Source organism: Arctopsyche grandis, chromosome 1 (assembly GCF_051622035.1).
Source record: "Arctopsyche grandis isolate Sample6627 chromosome 1, ASM5162203v2, whole genome shotgun sequence".
NCBI lineage: Eukaryota > Metazoa > Arthropoda > Insecta > Trichoptera > Hydropsychidae > Arctopsyche > Arctopsyche grandis.
This window is the reverse complement of record NC_135355.1, coordinates 4610226-4629893: the sequence shown is the minus strand read 5'-3', so window position 1 is coordinate 4629893 and position 19668 is coordinate 4610226. Positions and strand designations below refer to the sequence as shown.

At 35.6% G+C, this 19668-nt stretch overlaps 2 protein-coding genes across 6 annotated transcripts in view; one reads left to right on the top strand and one right to left on the bottom strand.

Moving 5' to 3' along the window:
* The window catches only part of nudC (nuclear distribution C, dynein complex regulator), a 57105-nt gene extending 46669 nt beyond the window's left edge, over positions 1–10436 (top strand). For all 4 annotated transcript variants that reach the window (XM_077427808.1, XM_077427896.1, XM_077427978.1 and 1 more), the window contains 4 exons: positions 9338–9526; positions 9599–9671; positions 9746–9875; positions 9968–10436. In XM_077427808.1, coding sequence (XP_077283934.1) covers positions 9338–9526; positions 9599–9671; positions 9746–9875; positions 9968–10019 — 444 coding nt within the window. In that variant the 3' untranslated portion in view covers positions 10020–10436. The remainder of the gene's footprint in view (positions 1–9337; positions 9527–9598; positions 9672–9745; positions 9876–9967) is intronic.
* LOC143909542 (protein odr-4 homolog) lies at positions 10059–15214 on the bottom strand. 2 transcript variants are annotated; one of them, XM_077427617.1, is made up of 7 exons: positions 14924–15214; positions 14591–14807; positions 14171–14514; positions 11657–11824; positions 11375–11582; positions 11113–11301; positions 10059–11043 (listed from the first exon to the last, which is right to left on the bottom strand). In XM_077427617.1, the coding sequence occupies exons 1-7, from the start codon at positions 15026–15028 to the stop codon at positions 10895–10897; spliced, it is 1380 nt and encodes a 459-aa protein (XP_077283743.1). In that variant the 5' UTR covers positions 15029–15214; the 3' UTR covers positions 10059–10894. The 2 variants fall into 2 exon arrangements, with proteins under 2 accessions (XP_077283743.1, XP_077283826.1); XM_077427700.1 differs by having other exon boundaries at positions 11134–11301; positions 14924–15104.
* Between the last annotated feature and the right edge of the window lie 4454 nt (positions 15215–19668).

Sequence of the window (19668 nt, the reverse complement as noted above, 5' to 3'; positions counted from 1 at the left end):
AGTCGACTGCTCGGTGTTAAATCGCTCGATTGAGAGGCTTTATAATACGAGAAATCCCACCTCTATCGTTGTCTCACTGTTCGAATCGATCATAAATCATCCCCTACTGAGAATAAAAGCTCAAGCTACCCCGTTTGTATAAACATAATATACATATATATAATATATACCGATCAGATACCACTTGACATTTCAAGTAAATCCGATCGATCGTTGACATGTCAATAGTGAGTTGCATTAGTACTCTCGTTGAATACGCATCCTAATGGCTAATTTAACACCATCGCATGATCCTCAGATTGACCTCTCGGACTGACTCGCGACGTCTCCTCAAGGTCACATACAAATAATAAATAAGATAGAAAATAGAAACAACGTGCTTTCCCGACAGGTTTTGGTCAATGTTTATCATTCGCCATTTTCCTTATATGTTAACCTGAAACACTTTCCTTAAGTTTATCCCAAACACGAATTCAAAATTTGATACATTTTCAAACCTATCGAGCAAAACCTGTCAACAATGTCGCACTCGGGAGTGGTGCAAATGTCTATTTGAGTAGAAGCCGTCCTATAAAGAACTGTGCGGACGCGGAACAGACATCAAATCAGCAGCACGGACTATAGTCGAACCAATCTATGTAGCATGAGACTTACTTTAAATGTAAATGCTATCGCATTCACCCCCCACTCTACTCGTGATGGCCAATTACATTTCGTTTCAGTTTCGCATTGCATTTTGGTCATGAAATACAACATTGTTCGTGCGTATAACGGTCGGTAGAATTTGACTTTTTTTTTTTGCTAGTTTCGAGTTCTTGTTTCGTATTTTGAAATATTTACATTAATAAAATTTTAATATAAAATGCGTATGTTGTTGATAATATTCATTTATTTATGGAATACGTATATATTTTAGAGTGTGTCAATTTATCTGATTTTCATTGAAGCGGTGCCAACAAATTGACAGCCTTTATCCATTTCTTGCAAATTTTGAGTTTTCAGCATCTCGTAATTTGACGATTTATATAAAATAAAAATGCTGCGAAAATGTTAATTTATCCTATGGTGCTTTGTTAAAATTATTTAAAATTGTATATAGATGTTTGTAATTGGCCAAGAAGTAGCACTGTAATAGAACAACTATTTATACCGTTCGTTGCAAAGGGGCGGTAGAAAGTCATGTATGGATAGCTAACTGTCATCGCTCTGATCTAACAAGGGATTCCTAGAAAATAGAACAACTATTTATACTGTTAGTTGCAAAGGGACGGTAGAAAATCATGTATGGATAGCTAGCTGTCATCGCTCTGATCTAACATAAGATTCCATAAAAATACACTTTAATTCTTCTACCATACAGATGAAAAATGATAATAACCTAACAAAAACATGAATTTGTGAGTCGACATATTTCCAACCGAATATAAAGATTAATCAACTGTTATATTTATTTATTTAAAGTTTGGACCATTGTAGCATTTCAGGAATTCCTAATTCGCCACAATGGTCAAAAATATAACAGAAGAGAAACAAAATAATAATAACTAAAGAAATTAGACATGACAAAAATAAACCATATATGTATATATATATATATATATATATATATATATATATATATATATATATATATATATATATATATATATATATACACATATATATATATATATATATATATATATATATATATATATATATATATATATATATATATATATATATATATATACACAAACAACACAATCATACAAAGAATAAGCTATATAATAGCGGATAATAATAATAATTACAAATTATAAAAAAAAAAACAACAAATAAGGGAATGTCTTATAAAAGAAAAAAGATAAAGAAAAATAAATATAAACATATGTATATACACAGACAAAAATACATTTATACAGTTATAATAGAACAACTATTTATACTGTGTGTTACAAAGGGGCGGTGGGAAGTTATGTATGGATAGCTAGCTGTCATCGCTCTGATCTGACACAAAACTCCGATGTAAATTTTAATGAGCTCGTTAGTGATTAAAATCTTTTAGAATAATGTTGGAGACAAAACCTTACTTCAATGTTAGGTGTGGCTCCGTATGTCGGTAAAATATCAAAGCGACCCGAAGAGTGGAAATGGTTCAAAATCAGATAACAAATTTTTGACTAACAGTGGAGTGAAGCTAATAAAAAAGCTTGTGCTAAAGAAACGCATTCACCGTGTTTCAGCGAGTTCTCGCACTTGGAAAAGGTTGGCAACCCACTGCTGATTTGTTCCAATTTTGACCATCGTTCTACGTATATTCGCATCGCCTTCGGGATTCGGATCGACCTCAGCTATCGGATGCACCACTTGTTGTCGATGCTTTCGTTCGATTTGAAGGTTCCGATTGTTTGGTCGTGTCCGAAACTTGCGAACGCACGTTGCGCAACCGTTTTAGAGTGCAAATTCGGACCATTCGGAATCTGCGAGTGTCGATTTTCGCTGAAATGCTCGCAGGACGTGAGGCCGCGTCGTGACCGCTGAATATATATTAATATATATGCATAATGTCTTCGTCATGTCGCGTGAGGGACACTTAGCTGGGTTCGTGAGGTACTCAAGCAAAACCAACACACTCGACTGCGGTCAAAAATTGAACGAAATAAACGTTCGCTTCTCGGCAATGTGCTTTTGAACTATGTATTACATGGGTCTACGTGACGAGCCAGAATGTTAAATTACAGAAAACACAAATATCGGAAGGCAAAGATCGAAAATCGAAAGATCTTAAGTCGAAAGATCAAAAAAAAGGGTGCATGGTAAACGGTACATACTCACTTAATTTGCGCGAGCAGGGTACAACAAGAACAAGAGGAACAGGCTTTTCCTCCCGTATTCTGCGCGCGCACATTAATACAAACAATGCAGCATTTTATTATTACATAAATCACTGTATTTCCAGAAGCTGAAGAACACGAAATAACAATTAATTAATTAATTAAATACAGAATTAGATTTTTTAGATTTGTACATAATTTTTACAAATTATAACACACAATAAATACAGAAGATTTGTGACAACAGGAAAGATGATTTTTTTTTTTTGCCAATTTAAGGAACCGTTTCAACAATGATCAGATTAAAATTGGCAAACTCTGATAAGAAACGATGGACTTAACGTCGGACTCTAGTGCAGTGCTACTCAAACTTTTTCAGCTGGCGGACCAGTATATATTCTTCGGTAATTCTCACGGACCAGCAGCATATTTTTAAATAAAAAGTTTATGTATGTACAGTCCCATGACAGCGAATTACTAACACCATGCGGATTTTGCAAATTCTATGTTTAGAGCTATATATTGAAGAGTAGGTTCGTAAAATTAAAACAAAGATGTGTTTATAATGATTATACATAGTTTATTTACAATATTAATACAACATATATATATATTATTAATATTTTGTATGTCCACCCTTATTTCGGAGACACGATGCTATTCTTTTGGGCATACTCTCGATACAAGACGCAATGGTTGACTTTATCTCAGGATCTCCCTGCCACACAGAAATTATGTTTTGTTTTAGGATATTTTTATTGGTACATTGGAGCTTATTTAATTTCATTTTAAGGGTATGCCAGACATTTTCTATAGGATTTAGATCGGGAGAATTACCGGGCCAGTGAAGGAGCGGTAAATTGTGGTCGGACATGATTTTTTTCACAATTTTGACTTTGTGGCAGGGTGCAATAATATTGCATTAAGTGCAGGCGATCCCTTTTGTCAATTTTGTTTTGTATAGAGTGCAATAGGGTGTATCGCAATACCGTTATATATTGCGAAACATTCATCATCCCTTCTACAAAATACAATGGCCCCCGACCTTCCGCACTCATTGAGCCCCAAATCATGAGTGACAGCGGGTGTTTCACATTTTTTATGACACAGGACTCATTATACCGCTTGCCGACTCGCCTACGTACGTATTGGTGAGTCGGTGTCATCAATTGAATTGACGACTCGTCAGAGAAGTGAACCTTAAAAATGTTAAAAACATCGATTAATTCAATTCATTCAAAAAAAATTAAACAAATAATTTAATTTCAATTAAATTACCCCTTTCCAATCGTCGAGGGTGAAGTGGCGATGCTCATTAGCCAAATTGAGCCTGGCTTTCTTCATTTTTGGCGTCAAAAGCGTTTTTTTAGCTAGCTGCCTGCCTTTCACCCCCGCGTCTGCGAGACGGCGTTGTATTGTCCGAGTCGATATTTCGGTTCCGCTCCCGTAAATTCGTCTGGATTTTTTTATTTGTGGCAAACCGATCCTTCTCAACAGTATTTATAATATATCGATCGACTCGAGGACCGTATTTTCGAGTGCCACAACAATTCTTACGCTTGGTGACCGTAGGATTTTCACCTCTTTTTAGTTGGGTGCTAATTTTATGCACACTGAAAACGCTAACCCCCTGATCTTTAGCAATATATCGTATAGAATACTTCCCAGTATTTAATAATGTGGAAATATTGGCGATTTTCTCCATAGATAAATCTTTATTTCTTCCCATCTAAAAAGGAAAGGGGGTTTTTTCACAAGCAATTTAAACAAATAATTAAGTCACATTTAAAAAATTTAAACACTTTAACTTACTTCAATGATATCGATAATATACAGGAAAGCAAAAATCTCTTCAAAACTAACTTTTCTCCCAGTGAAAGCACACGTCTACACCAAACGAATTTCAAAGCCAAACTGTGTATTTGCACTTGTTCGGTTTTTAAACTATTTGTATAAACACTACTCATCCTATTCTTCTCTAAATACATAGAATAGGATACAATGAATGGTCTACAAAAAAAACCAACCCAAAATGTTACTTAAGACGGCGCAGGTACACAAAATAGGGTAAATACGCGGGTGTTAGTAATTCGTTGTCATACGACTGTATATGAGTGAAAATTTGTTCATATAACAAATAAAAATAGTATTAATATAAGTAGTAAAATTCCATGGCTGCCATGCCCCCCCCCCCTTGGGACGAATTTATTTTCATATTTACTGTAAATTTTACATATTTAAATATATATTATATTATTTATAACGGATTTATATTTTTATTAATATTAATTGAAAAACATTTATTTCACATTCTTTTAATTTATTAATACATTTTTCCTGAATGGGGTTTTACATATATTACATAATAGTAGATATGATACTACAATGTAAGTATCATATCTACTATTATTTACATATATTGTAATTTTATCTAAAATCACATAATTTAAAATTTTTTTATGTTCAATTTCAAAATGGCCCCCTCCTTGACCATTTTCTGGATAATAGTCGTTTATAATCGGCGGCCCATTACCGCAGGTGCATAGTTTGAGTAGCACTGCTCTAGTGGGATTCATAATATACTGTAGCATATGCTAAAAGGAGCCGCCGTTATAATTGTTTTTCGAGGATTATCTCCAGGCTTAAGTGCTGTCGGCTAACAATGGAGACCCCCGAATGGACTTGGTGGTCGGTAACGGCATTCGGTCACTTCCCGCTAGAGTTCTCAGAACTGACAGCGCGAAAGCGTGAGACTGCATATCTGGTACGTAACTATAACAATTAGAAGATGCACTGAGTGACCTGCCCTCTATAAGCCGGTACTTAGTCCATACCAAGGCATTCTGTACGGTGCGTGGATCTCTTAAATCGCCCAATAAATGCTGTGAAGCGACTTTTGCCTTTTATTGGGATCCTCCACCCACCCCTACTCAACAATACTGACCACTAGTCCACGCCGCTGGTTTATATTACATATATAATAAAAGTCGGATAAATTGGCAACCTCTGCCGGACCATTTTCATTGTGACCGGCATTGGAATTCCCCAAAGGATGAGAGCTTTATTTATCCAAACGACCAGATCCGGTCGATCTTTTGTCCGCTATAAATAATACCACTATTTTTTTATATAGATATATTAGATTATACATAAAATTAAAATGTAATATCGTTGGGTTTCAATGCCCGGGTACAGTTCGCAGAGCAGTAATCAGTGTCGATCATCCCACGCGTTATATTGGCCATCGTTAACCATCAGTCTGGATGATATCATCCGCGAAATGAAGCAAGGAGATTAGCAAAGTAACAATAAAAAAAAATTCGAGTCAGTGACCAGGATGCGAAATGAGTCCGAACCCGAATCTCGCCGGGTGCCGTTATTTTGCAGTTTTTACTCTGAGCCAGGTGTTTCGAATCGTGCCTGTTGCTATGTTGCTGATTTCGAACGAATGAATAATGAGTATCGCCACGCCGATTTATGTGTCCAATTATCTAGTGTACATATCAGTATAATAACCTTTGTTTTTTACCCGAGGAGAAAAAATTGACATAATGGCTCGCAACCAGGCAATTAAGTCGAATCTGGTTATTTTTAACCGCTGATGAATTATCATTATATTGTGTGATTTAAAATTAGTCTATATTGTATGTATAGGTTCTTCTTTTTAATGCCTTGTCCGCATCCGGACGTTGGCGACCACCTCGTTGATTATTTGAAGATATCCGCATCGGTCTTCAGCGGCTCGGAACACCTCTTCGGCGCTCATATCAGTCCACATGCGCATGTTTCAAAGCCAATTCATTTTTTCCTTCTATTTTCCCCATGGTTATCAAACGGAGACATTCGTATTTTGAACCCCGTATCATGTGTCCGAGGTCCTGCATCTTTCTCTGCTTGATGACAGAAACAAGTTCCTTGCCTCTCCCCATCATGCCGAGTACAGCTTCGTTTGGTATCTTTTTGGTACACGGAATCTTCAGCATACGCCTGTAAAGTGTAGACCCACATCTCAAAAGCTTCGATGCGTCTGATCATCTTGGTCTTCAGAGTCCACGTCTCACATCCACGTCTCACATCACATAATACTGTCCAGACGTAGTAGCTCTTCGCGAATCTCAACCGCGTATGAAGATTGAGATGCTTGTTTGTAAGCGCCGCCTTCATTTTTATAAATGCATCTCGATGCGGATTCTTATACATATATCTATATATCCCTATACATGCATAGTAGACTCCTCACTGAAACACATATGCAAGACAAGTGTCCTTATAGCCACACAGTAGGGCTTCTAAGCCGAACCCGAAAAACCGGCCTTTTGACCATGTTTCAAAAAACCGAAAACCGGTTTTTTATTACTAAACTCTTCTTACTTTCACTTACGATCACTAGTCAAAAAAATGTAGGCTGTTATCCGATCGTTTTCATACTTTGCCATTTTGCTCGGTTTGGTCATCAATATATGTAAGTGGAAATGATGTCCGCCATTACGATGGTGAAAAAAAATCGTAATAAGACACGTTTGAAAATACTCCCTCGTATTTCTTCCTGACGTCTATCGTCCGAATTGATCGTTCAGACTGTTCGTCCGGTTTGTTCGTTTTAGTCTCTTTTTACTTTGTCAGATTTTAATTGTTTAAACGCCTATAACTTTTTCTTTTTTCACTCTATATTTTTGAGGTTTCCTTTAATTGATGTTTTTTGTCCTCAAAACTAATGAATATGAATTTTTCAAGGCTTATTAGTAGAGGTCGGAATCTGAAGGGGCCGGAAACGCGCCGCCTATTGTTCCATTGTTGTAAATCCTTTATAAAAAAGGTTCGGCAAACCTTTAACAATGCATTTACAATCTTTGAACAATAAACAGCCCCTTCAGATTCCGGTCTCTACTTATTAGTAGACACCGGATAGTCATAGTGCTATCCATTGTTGTAAATCCTTTGTAAAAAAGGTTCGGAAAACCTTTAACAATGCTTTTTTACAACCTTTGAACAATACGCGGCACCTTCTGGGTCCGGTGACTACTTATTAGTCACATTGCGATCGCCCAAATTATTAATTATTATTATTAACAAATTAATTATTACCAAAATATTGCCAAATATTATAACACTAGTAATTTTACCCGGCTTCGCTCAGTATTTGTAATATAAACAGCTTAAATATGACGAATCTAATAGTAAATATTCATTTGTTTTTTTAATAAATTTATTTGAATCGAAAAATATATAATATTCAACCAATTGAATTGTCGTCATAGAAACTTTGTTTTGTTTACGTAGTTCCCAGCCAAAGATACATGTATACATACTTTCGAAATTATATATTAGATTATTACCAAATTATTGGATTATTGGTCACACTGCGATCGCCCAAAAGACAATTTTTGTCATGATAATCGCGAATTCGGAATATTTGGCTCTCGAGTTCTCGTTAGTATGATAGTTATCGTTAGTATGATGGACTTTTCGGCTGCCAGATGTTCCGTTATAGAGCTTTTAGTGACTTTTGGGCGAGCGCTTTGTGACCAATAATCAAGCGACTTTGGCCTTTCACTTGGATCCCACCCCTACGCAACAATATCAACAACTTACGTATTTTATATTAAAATTTTAATTGCGAATCGCAGTGCCCGTTTACCATATATTTATATGCCGAAATAAAACAGAAGTAAAAACATGCAGAGATACGTGGCACGTATTCTGCATGTTTTGCACATGCAGAAATAAAAATAATAGAAACAATAATACGCTGATAGGTCAAGTCTGTACCGTCGCATCCTTTCGCAAACCTCACCCCTTGGATTATTTTCGGTTATATTTAAACCATATATTGACATTGGTCGATTATTTGAAGAATTGTAGAAGAAACTTGTCAAAATAATAAGATCGCATGAATGACACAAATATACGCCTCTCACAGCTGGAAACAACTTAAGTATTCCGTGCCACACTTTTTAGTACCATAAAAGTTAAAAAATTCTTCATAGCACTATACAACCCGTTTTGGATATAAGATAGTAGAACAAATTTAGCAGACTTTTGAAAATTGTTGATTTGCATATCAAACATTTTAACTTTGACTTAAATTTACTTGAAAAAAAGGTTATTTTTAACTTTTATTTCATCAAATTTTTAATAATAACCTTGAGTAATTTGGCCAGTATTTAATAACTTTCCAGAATCCTTTGATCTAATATATTATAATGAATAAGATAAAACCCAAAAAAACACACTTTTAGTTTCGTTACGTGTAATAGATATGTATCTAATTTTATTGTATTTAAATATCGTTTTAATGGATTTTTCATACTAATAAATGAATGCTAATTATATTCACGACCTTTATATCTGTTATATAATATACGTTGCAAAAAATTAACGAGTGTGGTTTACGACTCATTTGCATATATGTAGATAAATATTAACTGGATCATTGTATATGTGTATAGTTTTTTTTAATAAAACAGATCAATTCAGTTGCTAAGCCAAAAATAACACTTGAAATATATTTTTAATTACAGCTTCGCATTCCTTTGAGTATGACTGCGCGTCCGAGAGACCTGTGCGTAGTAATCAACAGGAAGAACTTGAAAGCGGGCATAAAAAATCAAGAAGCCATCATCGATGGAGACTTTCAGCACGATGTCAAAGTTGAAGAGTGTTCTTGGGTCATACAAGACGGCCGTATCCTCGTTATCTCTATTGAAAAGGTACGAATATCATCTTACTCAGTTTAGTATTGTACTATAAAATGGTGAATTTAATTTGATTCATTCTTCCAGGTCAATAAGATGAACTGGTGGAGCAAACTTATCAATACCGATCCGGAAATAGCTACTAGGAAAATCAATCCCGGTTGGTTTTTAATATAATTTGTATGTGATTGTGTTAGTGTGAGTTTGATCTAATTTTGATTTATGACTGTGCAGACCCGTCAAAGTTGTCCGATCTCGATGACGAGACTCGTGGCCTCGTCGAAAAGATGATGTTCGATCAGCGACAGAAGGAAATGGGTTTGCCGACGAGCGACGAACAAAAAAAGCAAGACGTATTAAAAAAGTATTTATTATTTCAGTTTCATTTATAAATGCTGTTTCATATGTGTATATCGTATAAAATAATTTCAATGTGTTTCAATCTTTTTTTCTTAGATTCATGGAACAACATCCCGACATGGATTTCTCCAAATGCAAGTTTAATTAGTCGATGCATTCTTATAGCTTTTATTTTATTATTATTAAAATGATTTCGAGCAATACTGCAATCATTCCCGATATTTTATACATAAAGCTATCAATATGTACATATCGAGAGGTTTTACAATTTTTTATTTACCGTCTGTTTTATGTTGTATTTAAACCCAGTTTTATTTTTATTGTGTTCTCATATGTATATTCAAAGATTATGAAGGTCGATTGTATTTTTTTCATCGTTGCTTCGATAAACTATTGATTTTTTTTTTATAAATATACATAAATATATAAAATTGATTAAAACTTTAATAAATATCATTACACATACATTTTTGTAGTTTAAGTAATATAAATGCGTGTCAAAATAGTGACAAAATTATTTCCTTTCCTTTACGAATCCCTCATATCAGTCATTTTAAATACAAAACACAACCCCATAATAATAATACTAAAAAATTATTAGGGACTTTTAACATAAAATAGTATTGTTTAATTTTATTTAAAACAAAGCCATAATGTAATAAAAAACTAGGCTGGCCCTTAAAATAAAAATAGACAAAACAATTTTATTTTACTCTTATAAGAAGACTTTCAAATATGTCACCCAGCAACAATCTAAACACTTTTAGTTTAAGCCAAAAATAAAGATACTAATGAGTATAAAAGGTGATAAAAGCGACACCTGTTTTATCTACATAAATTTTAGTATCGATAAAAATCGATAGATGTCACTAATATTTTTTCAAAAAGCATACAAACAATGCGATATCATTTCAAATAAAAAACTATCATATCTATAAATAAATAAATACGCGAATGTATTGTAGTATAAAATGCAAGCATTAAAAAATGCGTTAGAAAGGGAATACGTATAATGTTTTCAAGTCAAATAAAATATTGGGCGAGGATAGCAATTATCAAAAGTACGAGTGCGACCGCAATGGCCGTACCGTAAGTGGATTGATTAGCGTTCTGCGGCATATTCATATCCTCCTCGTTCGAATTCCTCTCGAGAGCGTCGAATTCAGACGTATCTGAAACAACAAACGAACAAATGAAATTCACACCTAAACACTTGAAGAATACGATACACGGATATATACCAGCTGGAGTTTCAACGTTACATATGACATCGTCTTCGTTTATATCGGTGTCGAGCATCTCCTTGACGGACATCAAAGCTTCGACGGGAGACTCGCCCGGAAACAGATAGTCGCACAGAAACATTTTGCCTTCGAACTCCGGCAGCTTGATCAGCACTCTTCGCGGAGGCTCGTTAAAACATACTTTCTCTACAACAACAAACGTGCAACATATATTAAACTGACCCGTATGATTATTATTCATTTATAACATTGTGTATACCTTCAGGCAGCAGATTATCGTCGATCAAAGCGTCGCAATGCATGGTGAACCTCGAGGCTAGGGATCGGATCACGTCTTGCTTTATGGCCGTCGTCGCATCGTCAACCGTAGCTTTAGGATTCAGATAGATTCTAGAAGCTACGATCCCGCTGAAGTGAGTCGTACCTTCACATTCTATATACTCAACAGTATCGGGCAACTTTGCTTCCTGATGAAATTAAAAACAAATAGTAAGCAAGCAATCAAACGGCAACGCTGAAAAGATTCACGTGGAAAACTTACACAAGGCATGTATATTGAGAGTTGTATCGGACGCGGAACATCTTCACTCTGCTTGGAACCCTTCACTTTCTTATGCAACGACTCCAACACATCTGTACCTTCTTTTAATTTGCCGTCCAAAAATACTATGGACGATTCTATCGACTCGTACGCCGCTTTTAATATATGCTAAAAACGATAGTATAAATCATTATGTATATTACAGAGTGTATCTTCCATTTGTAATATATTTGGACTAGTTGGAATATATTCCGTCGAACCTAAATAAGTTGATTCATATGGTTAATTACATTCCAACTGGTCAAAATATATTACAACCGAAAATACAGTTCAACTATAAGTTGATACCAAGCTAGATGGATAGGTTAGGTTTTCGCGGAAAATGTCGTTCGACTAGTAAATTGAGTTGGAAAGTCACATTTTTTTGTTTACAACACATTCTTAACCCTTTGAGTGCTGACGTTTTTTCTGTTCAAAGCCCGCCACGTAGAAAATTTCGCCAACATTTCCAACTAGAATTATTTAGAAATCTAATAGAAAGCAAGTATAAAAATACGCCTTGACGCTCTAAGCCGATCACCCTGTTGGACCATGCACACACAAAAAAAAGTACAGATCATGCACACTCTCTCTCAGTAGCTAGTTGGCTTCTAAGTAGGAAGGTTGATTGATATTTTTCGAAAATGCCAACGTGTTCAGTGAAATTGTGTTACAATTACTCAAGAAAACATAAAAAGGCGGATGGCATCACATGTCATAAGTAAGAATTGATATATAATGTCTTCAATTATAGTACTTTAACATATAATGAAATATCGGCGCGATATATGTAGTGTTCTGTACACTGGTGGAACAGCGGTCGACAACCTCTGCCACTAAATGCACGCGTATATCTTGTTGGCACTGAAGGAAATTCAGAAATCGACATTAAGTTTTTAAAACTACAAACAATGAACTAAATATTAAAGTGTCAGCTTTAAAATTGATCCTTGTGGGAGTTACTAATGTTTAAATGTTGTAATAGTTAATGATGGTTTTATTATAGTAATATACATCTGTAGTTTAATATAGTGTGTATAACTAAATATTTTTTTCTTAATATGGCTTTATTAGTTTGGTTTACTGTAACGCAGAGTGTCCAATAAAATAAAGTTATAAATAAAATAAAACTTCAGTGCATGTACATATGTACATTAACTGGTTGCTGACCACTTCCCCGCTAGTTAAACCCCCCGCACCCCTCAGTTAGTGGCGACAAGATCTCCAACGAAATTTGTATGTAATGGCATATCTAGGTTATTCTACATCTATGAGCTAATCCAAAAAAAAACCCCTAGATCACTACTGCCAAGGATTTCGAGTTTTGTAAATGTATGTTTAGAATTTCTAATACATCTTGAAACAATATAAAATAAACAAAATAAGTCTATTAATGAATATATTTTTTCAAAACTAGTTCCATCTTCTTCATTGTTGCTAAAATGTAATACTCACAATTTAAATGCCAAGCCACAATCTAAAATAATCAGCAGTTAGTGATTTCCATCGGGCAATTCTGATATGGTTATAAATTCAGTAAACATTGATACGGATTACACGACCCATGTTCAATGCATTTTTTTTTCAATGCTACCTTTAAAAGCTTAGCAGGTAGTATTCTTGTTTACTTTGTGCATGTTCAATATATATGTACAACGCTTATCAGCGTTTTGCCGGCTATACACTTGTTGCAGGCGTTGATTAGCATTCAAAGGGTTAAAATTATCGTATTACAGTACTCATTATCTTTATTTATAGTCTAGCAAATATTAACGCATTATTGAATTCTAAAGCATTCGTATAAACATCAGAGCTATCAAAAATCAACTGTTATATTACAACTGGCGCACATTTTCGACAGTGTATTTGCGCTTGTAGAGATATAATTTACTAGTTGAATTGTATTCGAATGTGAATGACGTAAAACGCCGGTTGGAATATATTACAACTGAAAATACACATCATATTTAGTACAACCTCGATTATCCAGATTGTTAAAAGTGAACACAAATTTTACAATTCTTCTGCTTTGCATGTGACGAATTGAAATTGCTTTCAAATGTTTACGTTCGTGATGGCATCACTTAAAACGGAGCATGAATCATAAATGTAAAACAAAAATTCGAAAATAATACAGAGAAATGAGTCAGCTGTCTTCAAAATTCAATACTCAAAGGACGTTTGTTTCTCGGAAGTTTAATTACTTAATAAAGAATAATTCAATATTGACCCTCATGTTATTATATATGTAAATGTAGACAAATAAAAATTATTCATACTGAATGTACTCGTCTTTCCGTGTCAATCGTGATTTTTTCGACTATCCGGACTACCTTCATCCCCAATTAGTCCGAATAATCGAGTTTCTACTGTACTATATTGTGAAAAAAACGATCGGACAAGAGATAAGAGATATAAAAAATGAGCCCTTACACGAAAACCATGTGAACTGTATAAGAGGTGAGTAAAAAATACCTGAAATTGTTCCCTGACTGAGACTCCGGTCTTTTTCGTGATGACGGGATAGATGTCGTCGAATTCGTGATAGCAATCCAATTGCTGCCAGAGTGTCTGGCTTGGTTGGAATTTAAAATCTACAGACTTCGGAGTGCTCGTCGACTTGTCGACGTCGAAAGATTTGCTCGTCAACTTGTCGCAGTCCATAGAATAGTGTACGACGAGGCGTTCGCTGTGCGCCGGCACACCATACATGTACTGATTCGAAGACAAGGTTCGGTTAATGTGAGCCAAGATGCTCCTGATCTTGTTCAGAGACGCGGCATCGTTGAATACATCGTCGGAAGAGACAATGAACAAACCTAGAAAGGGGTAATTGGTAATACAATGGGGGGATTGTCGGTACATATATTTACATGGATGAGTATAGACAAGTACCTAAGACGAACATTCCCCCGGGTAGCATGCGAGTGACGTGCTTGGCATGATCCGCAATCCAATTTTCAGATATTTCCAATACGTTGTTCAGATTGTTGGTGTCTTCGGGTGTGGGGGAGTCGTCTATGTCGGAGCTGAGTCCCGAGTCCGGAGTGTCGGCGTGCTTATCCTCCGGAGTCCTGGCGAAGTGGATCACCTCGTTGCACTCTCCCGTACTCTACATATGCATATAAAAAAGGTTGAGTGACGAGTGAAAGTGTGTTAGTGTTAGTGTGTGTGTGTGTGGAATGTCACGTGGCATGGTGTGGTTTGGTTTAAGTTGGGTGGATTCACCTGTCCGAGGAGGAGGCCCGCGGCTGCGCCCCCCAACTGACCGCAGCGCCTCAAATAGCGCGCCCCGCCGCCCCCTGCGCATCGCCACTTCACTGTGACGCTCATGTCGATACTGACACTGACAACCACAACCACCTGTCAATGACGACTGTCACTTGCGCACGGCCGACAACTGCGTACTACCAGTAGTGCCAACTGCAAATATTTACATTCTACTTGGATTTTTAGTTAAAAAGCAGAGCTTTACAGTCGTTAAAAAACAAGATTCCGTTGTATAAAATCAAACAATACACACGTGCATAGCTTTAGCCACTTAACACGGCCAACAATGCCCAAATGCAACAAGTACCCTCTACAAAAAATAACAAAGAATGAAAGGTGACCCACCAGATACTCTCTTCAGTCAGTGGGCAGTTCCAATTCAATAACCAGTCGATCAATTGCGAAGTGCACCAGGTGTCACCAAATGAAAAATATGTAGGAATATAGCCATAGATGTAGAATAGCCTAGATAGGCCCTGACGCTCTAAGACGCTGTAGGAATACAATACAGCTTGTACGAGCTTTCATGTAATCATCTATTCGCTCCAGATAAACAAACCTTGAGTTCAAGGGAACAACCGAAATATCATAAATCCTATTACTCCATAAAACACAAGGCACGCGACCACACAAAGGATACCCTTGAGCCTGGAAGAATCTTCGAGAACGAGATGACATCACCTCATCCATATCCAGACCACCGATAAAGGCGATTCGAATCACTCCAGATAAACAATCATCAAGCAACCTTGACGCAGTCTCACAAAGGATACCATTGAGCCTGGAAGAATCTTCGAGAACGAGATGACATCACCTCACCCATATATAAACCAGTACAGCAGCCACAGACGGCAGTTCAGTCAGGCTTTCCCCTGAAGCAGGCAACTAGCCTACTTCCCAGTGAATTTTCTGTACTGACAATAAACTTGTATACTGAAAAAAATAAATTTCCTCTATTATCTACAACGAGTTTCCATAGGCCGGGTTACGGTCACAACATAACCTCCTGTCCTATAACGCTCTACCTGGCTTGGCATGCATACAAAGTGCATGCCTTACAAACAAAGCTAGCCGGAGCGTTTTTTGCGTTCCTTCCTTTTATTTTCACCACTTCCCCGAGCCCCTCAGTTAGTGGCGACCAAATCTCCAACGAAATTTGTATGTAATGGCATATTTAGCCTATTCTACATCTATGAATTTAGCACATCGCGTACTATCCCTGTCAATACATACTCCCCCGTCACACAAATGCCCGCACCCCTCTGGAATGCACTTCTTTTCAAGCGGAACATACTCAGAACAACTGCACACGACCACGTGTACAACTGACAATCGCTGCCACGAAAATCGCGAATACGGAATATCTACCACTCGAGTTCTCGTCAGTATGATATTTCTCTCGATAGATAGAATTTTCGGGTTCCAGATCGACGTGGGCGAGATCGCTTTGCGCGGAATAATCACCGAACCAACTATACTATACGATGTATCTATATTGGGGATGAACGAATGAGACCACTGGCATGTTGATGCACGTGCTTTTATTATGGAAGCCGGAGACGGAGTGCGTTAGCAACTCTGAACACGGGCGAGATGGTCCCAACTCGCAGGAAAGTGACCGAACTAGACCATGTCATATAGCGAGCCGCCACACATCCATTTGGAGATATTGTAAGAATACATGGTAAACACCCATGTACTACGCATTGTCAACCTACGCACCAAGGATAAGCCCACCTCCAAAGGAAGACGCTTGACTCCTACACAACTACAGGACACGACCTCTAGAGAAAGTCAAGCCGACCGCTAAACAGATGCAGTACGCGACCTCCAAAGGAAGACGCTCGTTCCCTAAACAGGTGCAGGACGGGACCTATCCAGAGGACATTTGGACCTATATATGTAAATCCATCACAGTTAAGGCTGCGAGGCGTCCCGATATTCCGGGTTTGTCCCGGTTTCAAGCTTCTTGCCCCGGCGTCCCGATATTCCGGGTTTGTCCCGGTTTCAAGCTTCTTGCCCCGGCGTCCCGAAGGGACCTTTCGGGACAGCCAAATGTCCCGGTTTTCGATAGCCGCTTATTGACCTTTCATTGTTCAGAAATACCGACCCCCCGCAGTTATGCAACTGCAAAAAATGCACGAATCTCAATCTCTTATATAGCCCACTGTGGCGCAAAAGGTTATTCCTATAATGCCACAATGGTCCAAAACTATAAAATAAACAAACAGTAAGTAAAAAAATGATGCGATTTAAACAAGCTTCTAAAAGTTTTTAGTTTTGAATAAGGACTGGAGTTTCCAGAAACATTTGAAAGATGACTAGATAAATGTATCTCCCCGACATAAAATGCAACATTACTTTAAAATTTCGGTTTTTTTTTATTAAACAAATGAAGATATATAAATAATTCATTGAGATTTCTCGTTTAAATAATGCAATTGTTTGAATCTTCCATTTTGTTGATTATGTATCTGTTAAGAAAACAATTAAATGCGATACTTAAAAGTTTCAAAAATCGAAACATAAATGGGGTCATGGTCAAATCTTTGATTTATATTATACTAGTGTTTTTACCCGGCTTCGCTCGGTATTTGTCATATAATCTAATAGTTAACATTTATTAAATTTATTTGAAGTTTTATTTTATTTAAATATTCATTTGTTTTTTTACATACAAAGTCTCTTTCGAAATTATATATTAGATGTGAAGGGATTCAATTGAAAGGAAAACATGCGTTATATTTCATCAAAATTTATTATAATTTATTAATAATACAATTATTACTGTAAATGCCGGGAGAAAATCATGAGAATCAAAAAATTCAACAATAAACAAATATATAAAATTTCCACTAAGCTGCTACAATAGAATATAATATATTATACATAAGACCTGACATTTTACAAATGACAACGTTAACCGTGTAAAACTGTTAAACTATTCAGTTCCAATAAGTATGCTATGCACAAAAAATCTTAACCTACGTATTAATAAAATATGCATTGAGAAGGAAAATAATGAAAGTACACACCATTGGAAAATATATAAAACCATTTACTGGGACATTATCATTACAAATATTTAATATTACCCCTTCGTAGACTAATATATTACCCGTTTAATTTACAAATCGCAGTGAGACTTTATGTATTTGTATCGACTAAAACACGTTATCATTATATATATAAATAAATATGTACATACATTGAAAATGAGATTTGATAAAAACACGCCGAAAACGCAATTCGATATATAAGATTCAATAACTCTGAGATTATACCGTACATGTGAAAATGTCAAGACAAAAATCTCACACCGCGTGCAATACCGTGTTCAAGACAATCCGTATCAACGTTCTACGTATCGGATTTACATGTATTACATATATTAAAGGGCAGCATCTTCGCATATTGAACTCCACAAAATTTACAAAGCAAAAGGTATACTTTAGTCGACAAAAATCCAGTCTTGACAATAAAAAAGTGTTAAGATTTAACGAGTTTACTAAGAAAATTTACTAGCCTTTAAGTAGAGTATAGTTGTTAAAATTTCACACACAACCCCTCACTCACTAAAAAGTACCTAACAATTAAGTAGTAGAAAAATGAAACTTTTGAGATATTTCAATTATATTATTTTTGATTTAAAAAAAAAACATTAAAAATTAACCTATTAAATTAAATAACTAATTTTTTTTGATCAAGAATGTATTCAAACGACGGAAATATTCATCCGTAAGCGTAGACTAGTATAGAATGAACAGATTTCGATACTTCAACAGTGCTAATTGTAATAAAGTTTCATCCGAATTATCATTAGTTTTGTTTCATTTTCACTGGTATTTCCGGGCAATGGAATTTTGCACGTCGTCACTCGTAAACACACTTTTCATAATGGACAGTCTGTTTACGTCTCACAGTAAAAATATCACACATTCACATCGACTATGTATTCGATTTATAAAGCGACAAACTATAACAAAAACGATAACTATAAAATATATATATATAGACGTAATCTCACGATTTTGATTCGACACTGAATCACTTTTTTAATATTAAAAATCAACTCTTTATGCCAATCTTTTAAAATATAAACACTGCAAAACATCTGTCGATGTGATAAACAAAAACATTGCAGGTAAAAATAACACACACTTGAATGTGATGTTATTGAATTGAATGAAAGATATACATAAAGGCATCGGAAGAAGTCATTTTATAAAATTGTGAGCAAACAGTAAAGAGGACGACGATTAAGTTCACCATATAATAAATAAAAACAAAACTTAAATTTTATATAAGTCAGAATATACATATATATGCAGTACAGTATTATTATTTAAAAATATCACATTAATTTTAAAACCACGAATAATTTCAAACAGTCCAGCCTCTATGCTATACGAATAAAAATAAATAAAGAAAAACATTTAAAAATTAAATAACTTATTTAGAAATTATTGCAAGTCAATACAATTATAGACATATAAGATTCAATGCTCTTCAACCAAACGTCATCATTTTTTTTACAAACGTTCTTTATTTTGACATAAAGATCATAATTTTCTTTATTACTATACACAATGTAAGTAGAATATTGGACTCACTAATGTTACATACTGTGTGTTTTAACTCACGAAGGCGTCTTTTATTAGCCAACTTTTAAAAGTTAACAGGCACAGCAACTCACATAAACG

Coding starts and splice junctions, on each gene's coding strand:
- LOC143909542 (XM_077427617.1), bottom strand. CDS start 15,028: ATGAGCGTCACAGTGAAGTGGCGATGCGCAGGGGGCGGCGGGGCGCGC. Junction 14,808..14,923: donor CGGGCCTCCTCCTCGGACAG/GTGAATCCACCC, acceptor ATGCATATGTAG/AGTACGGGAGAGTGCAACGA. Junction 11,044..11,112: donor TAACGTTGAAACTCCAGCTG/GTATATATCCGT, acceptor TTGTTGTTTCAG/ATACGTCTGAATTCGACGCT.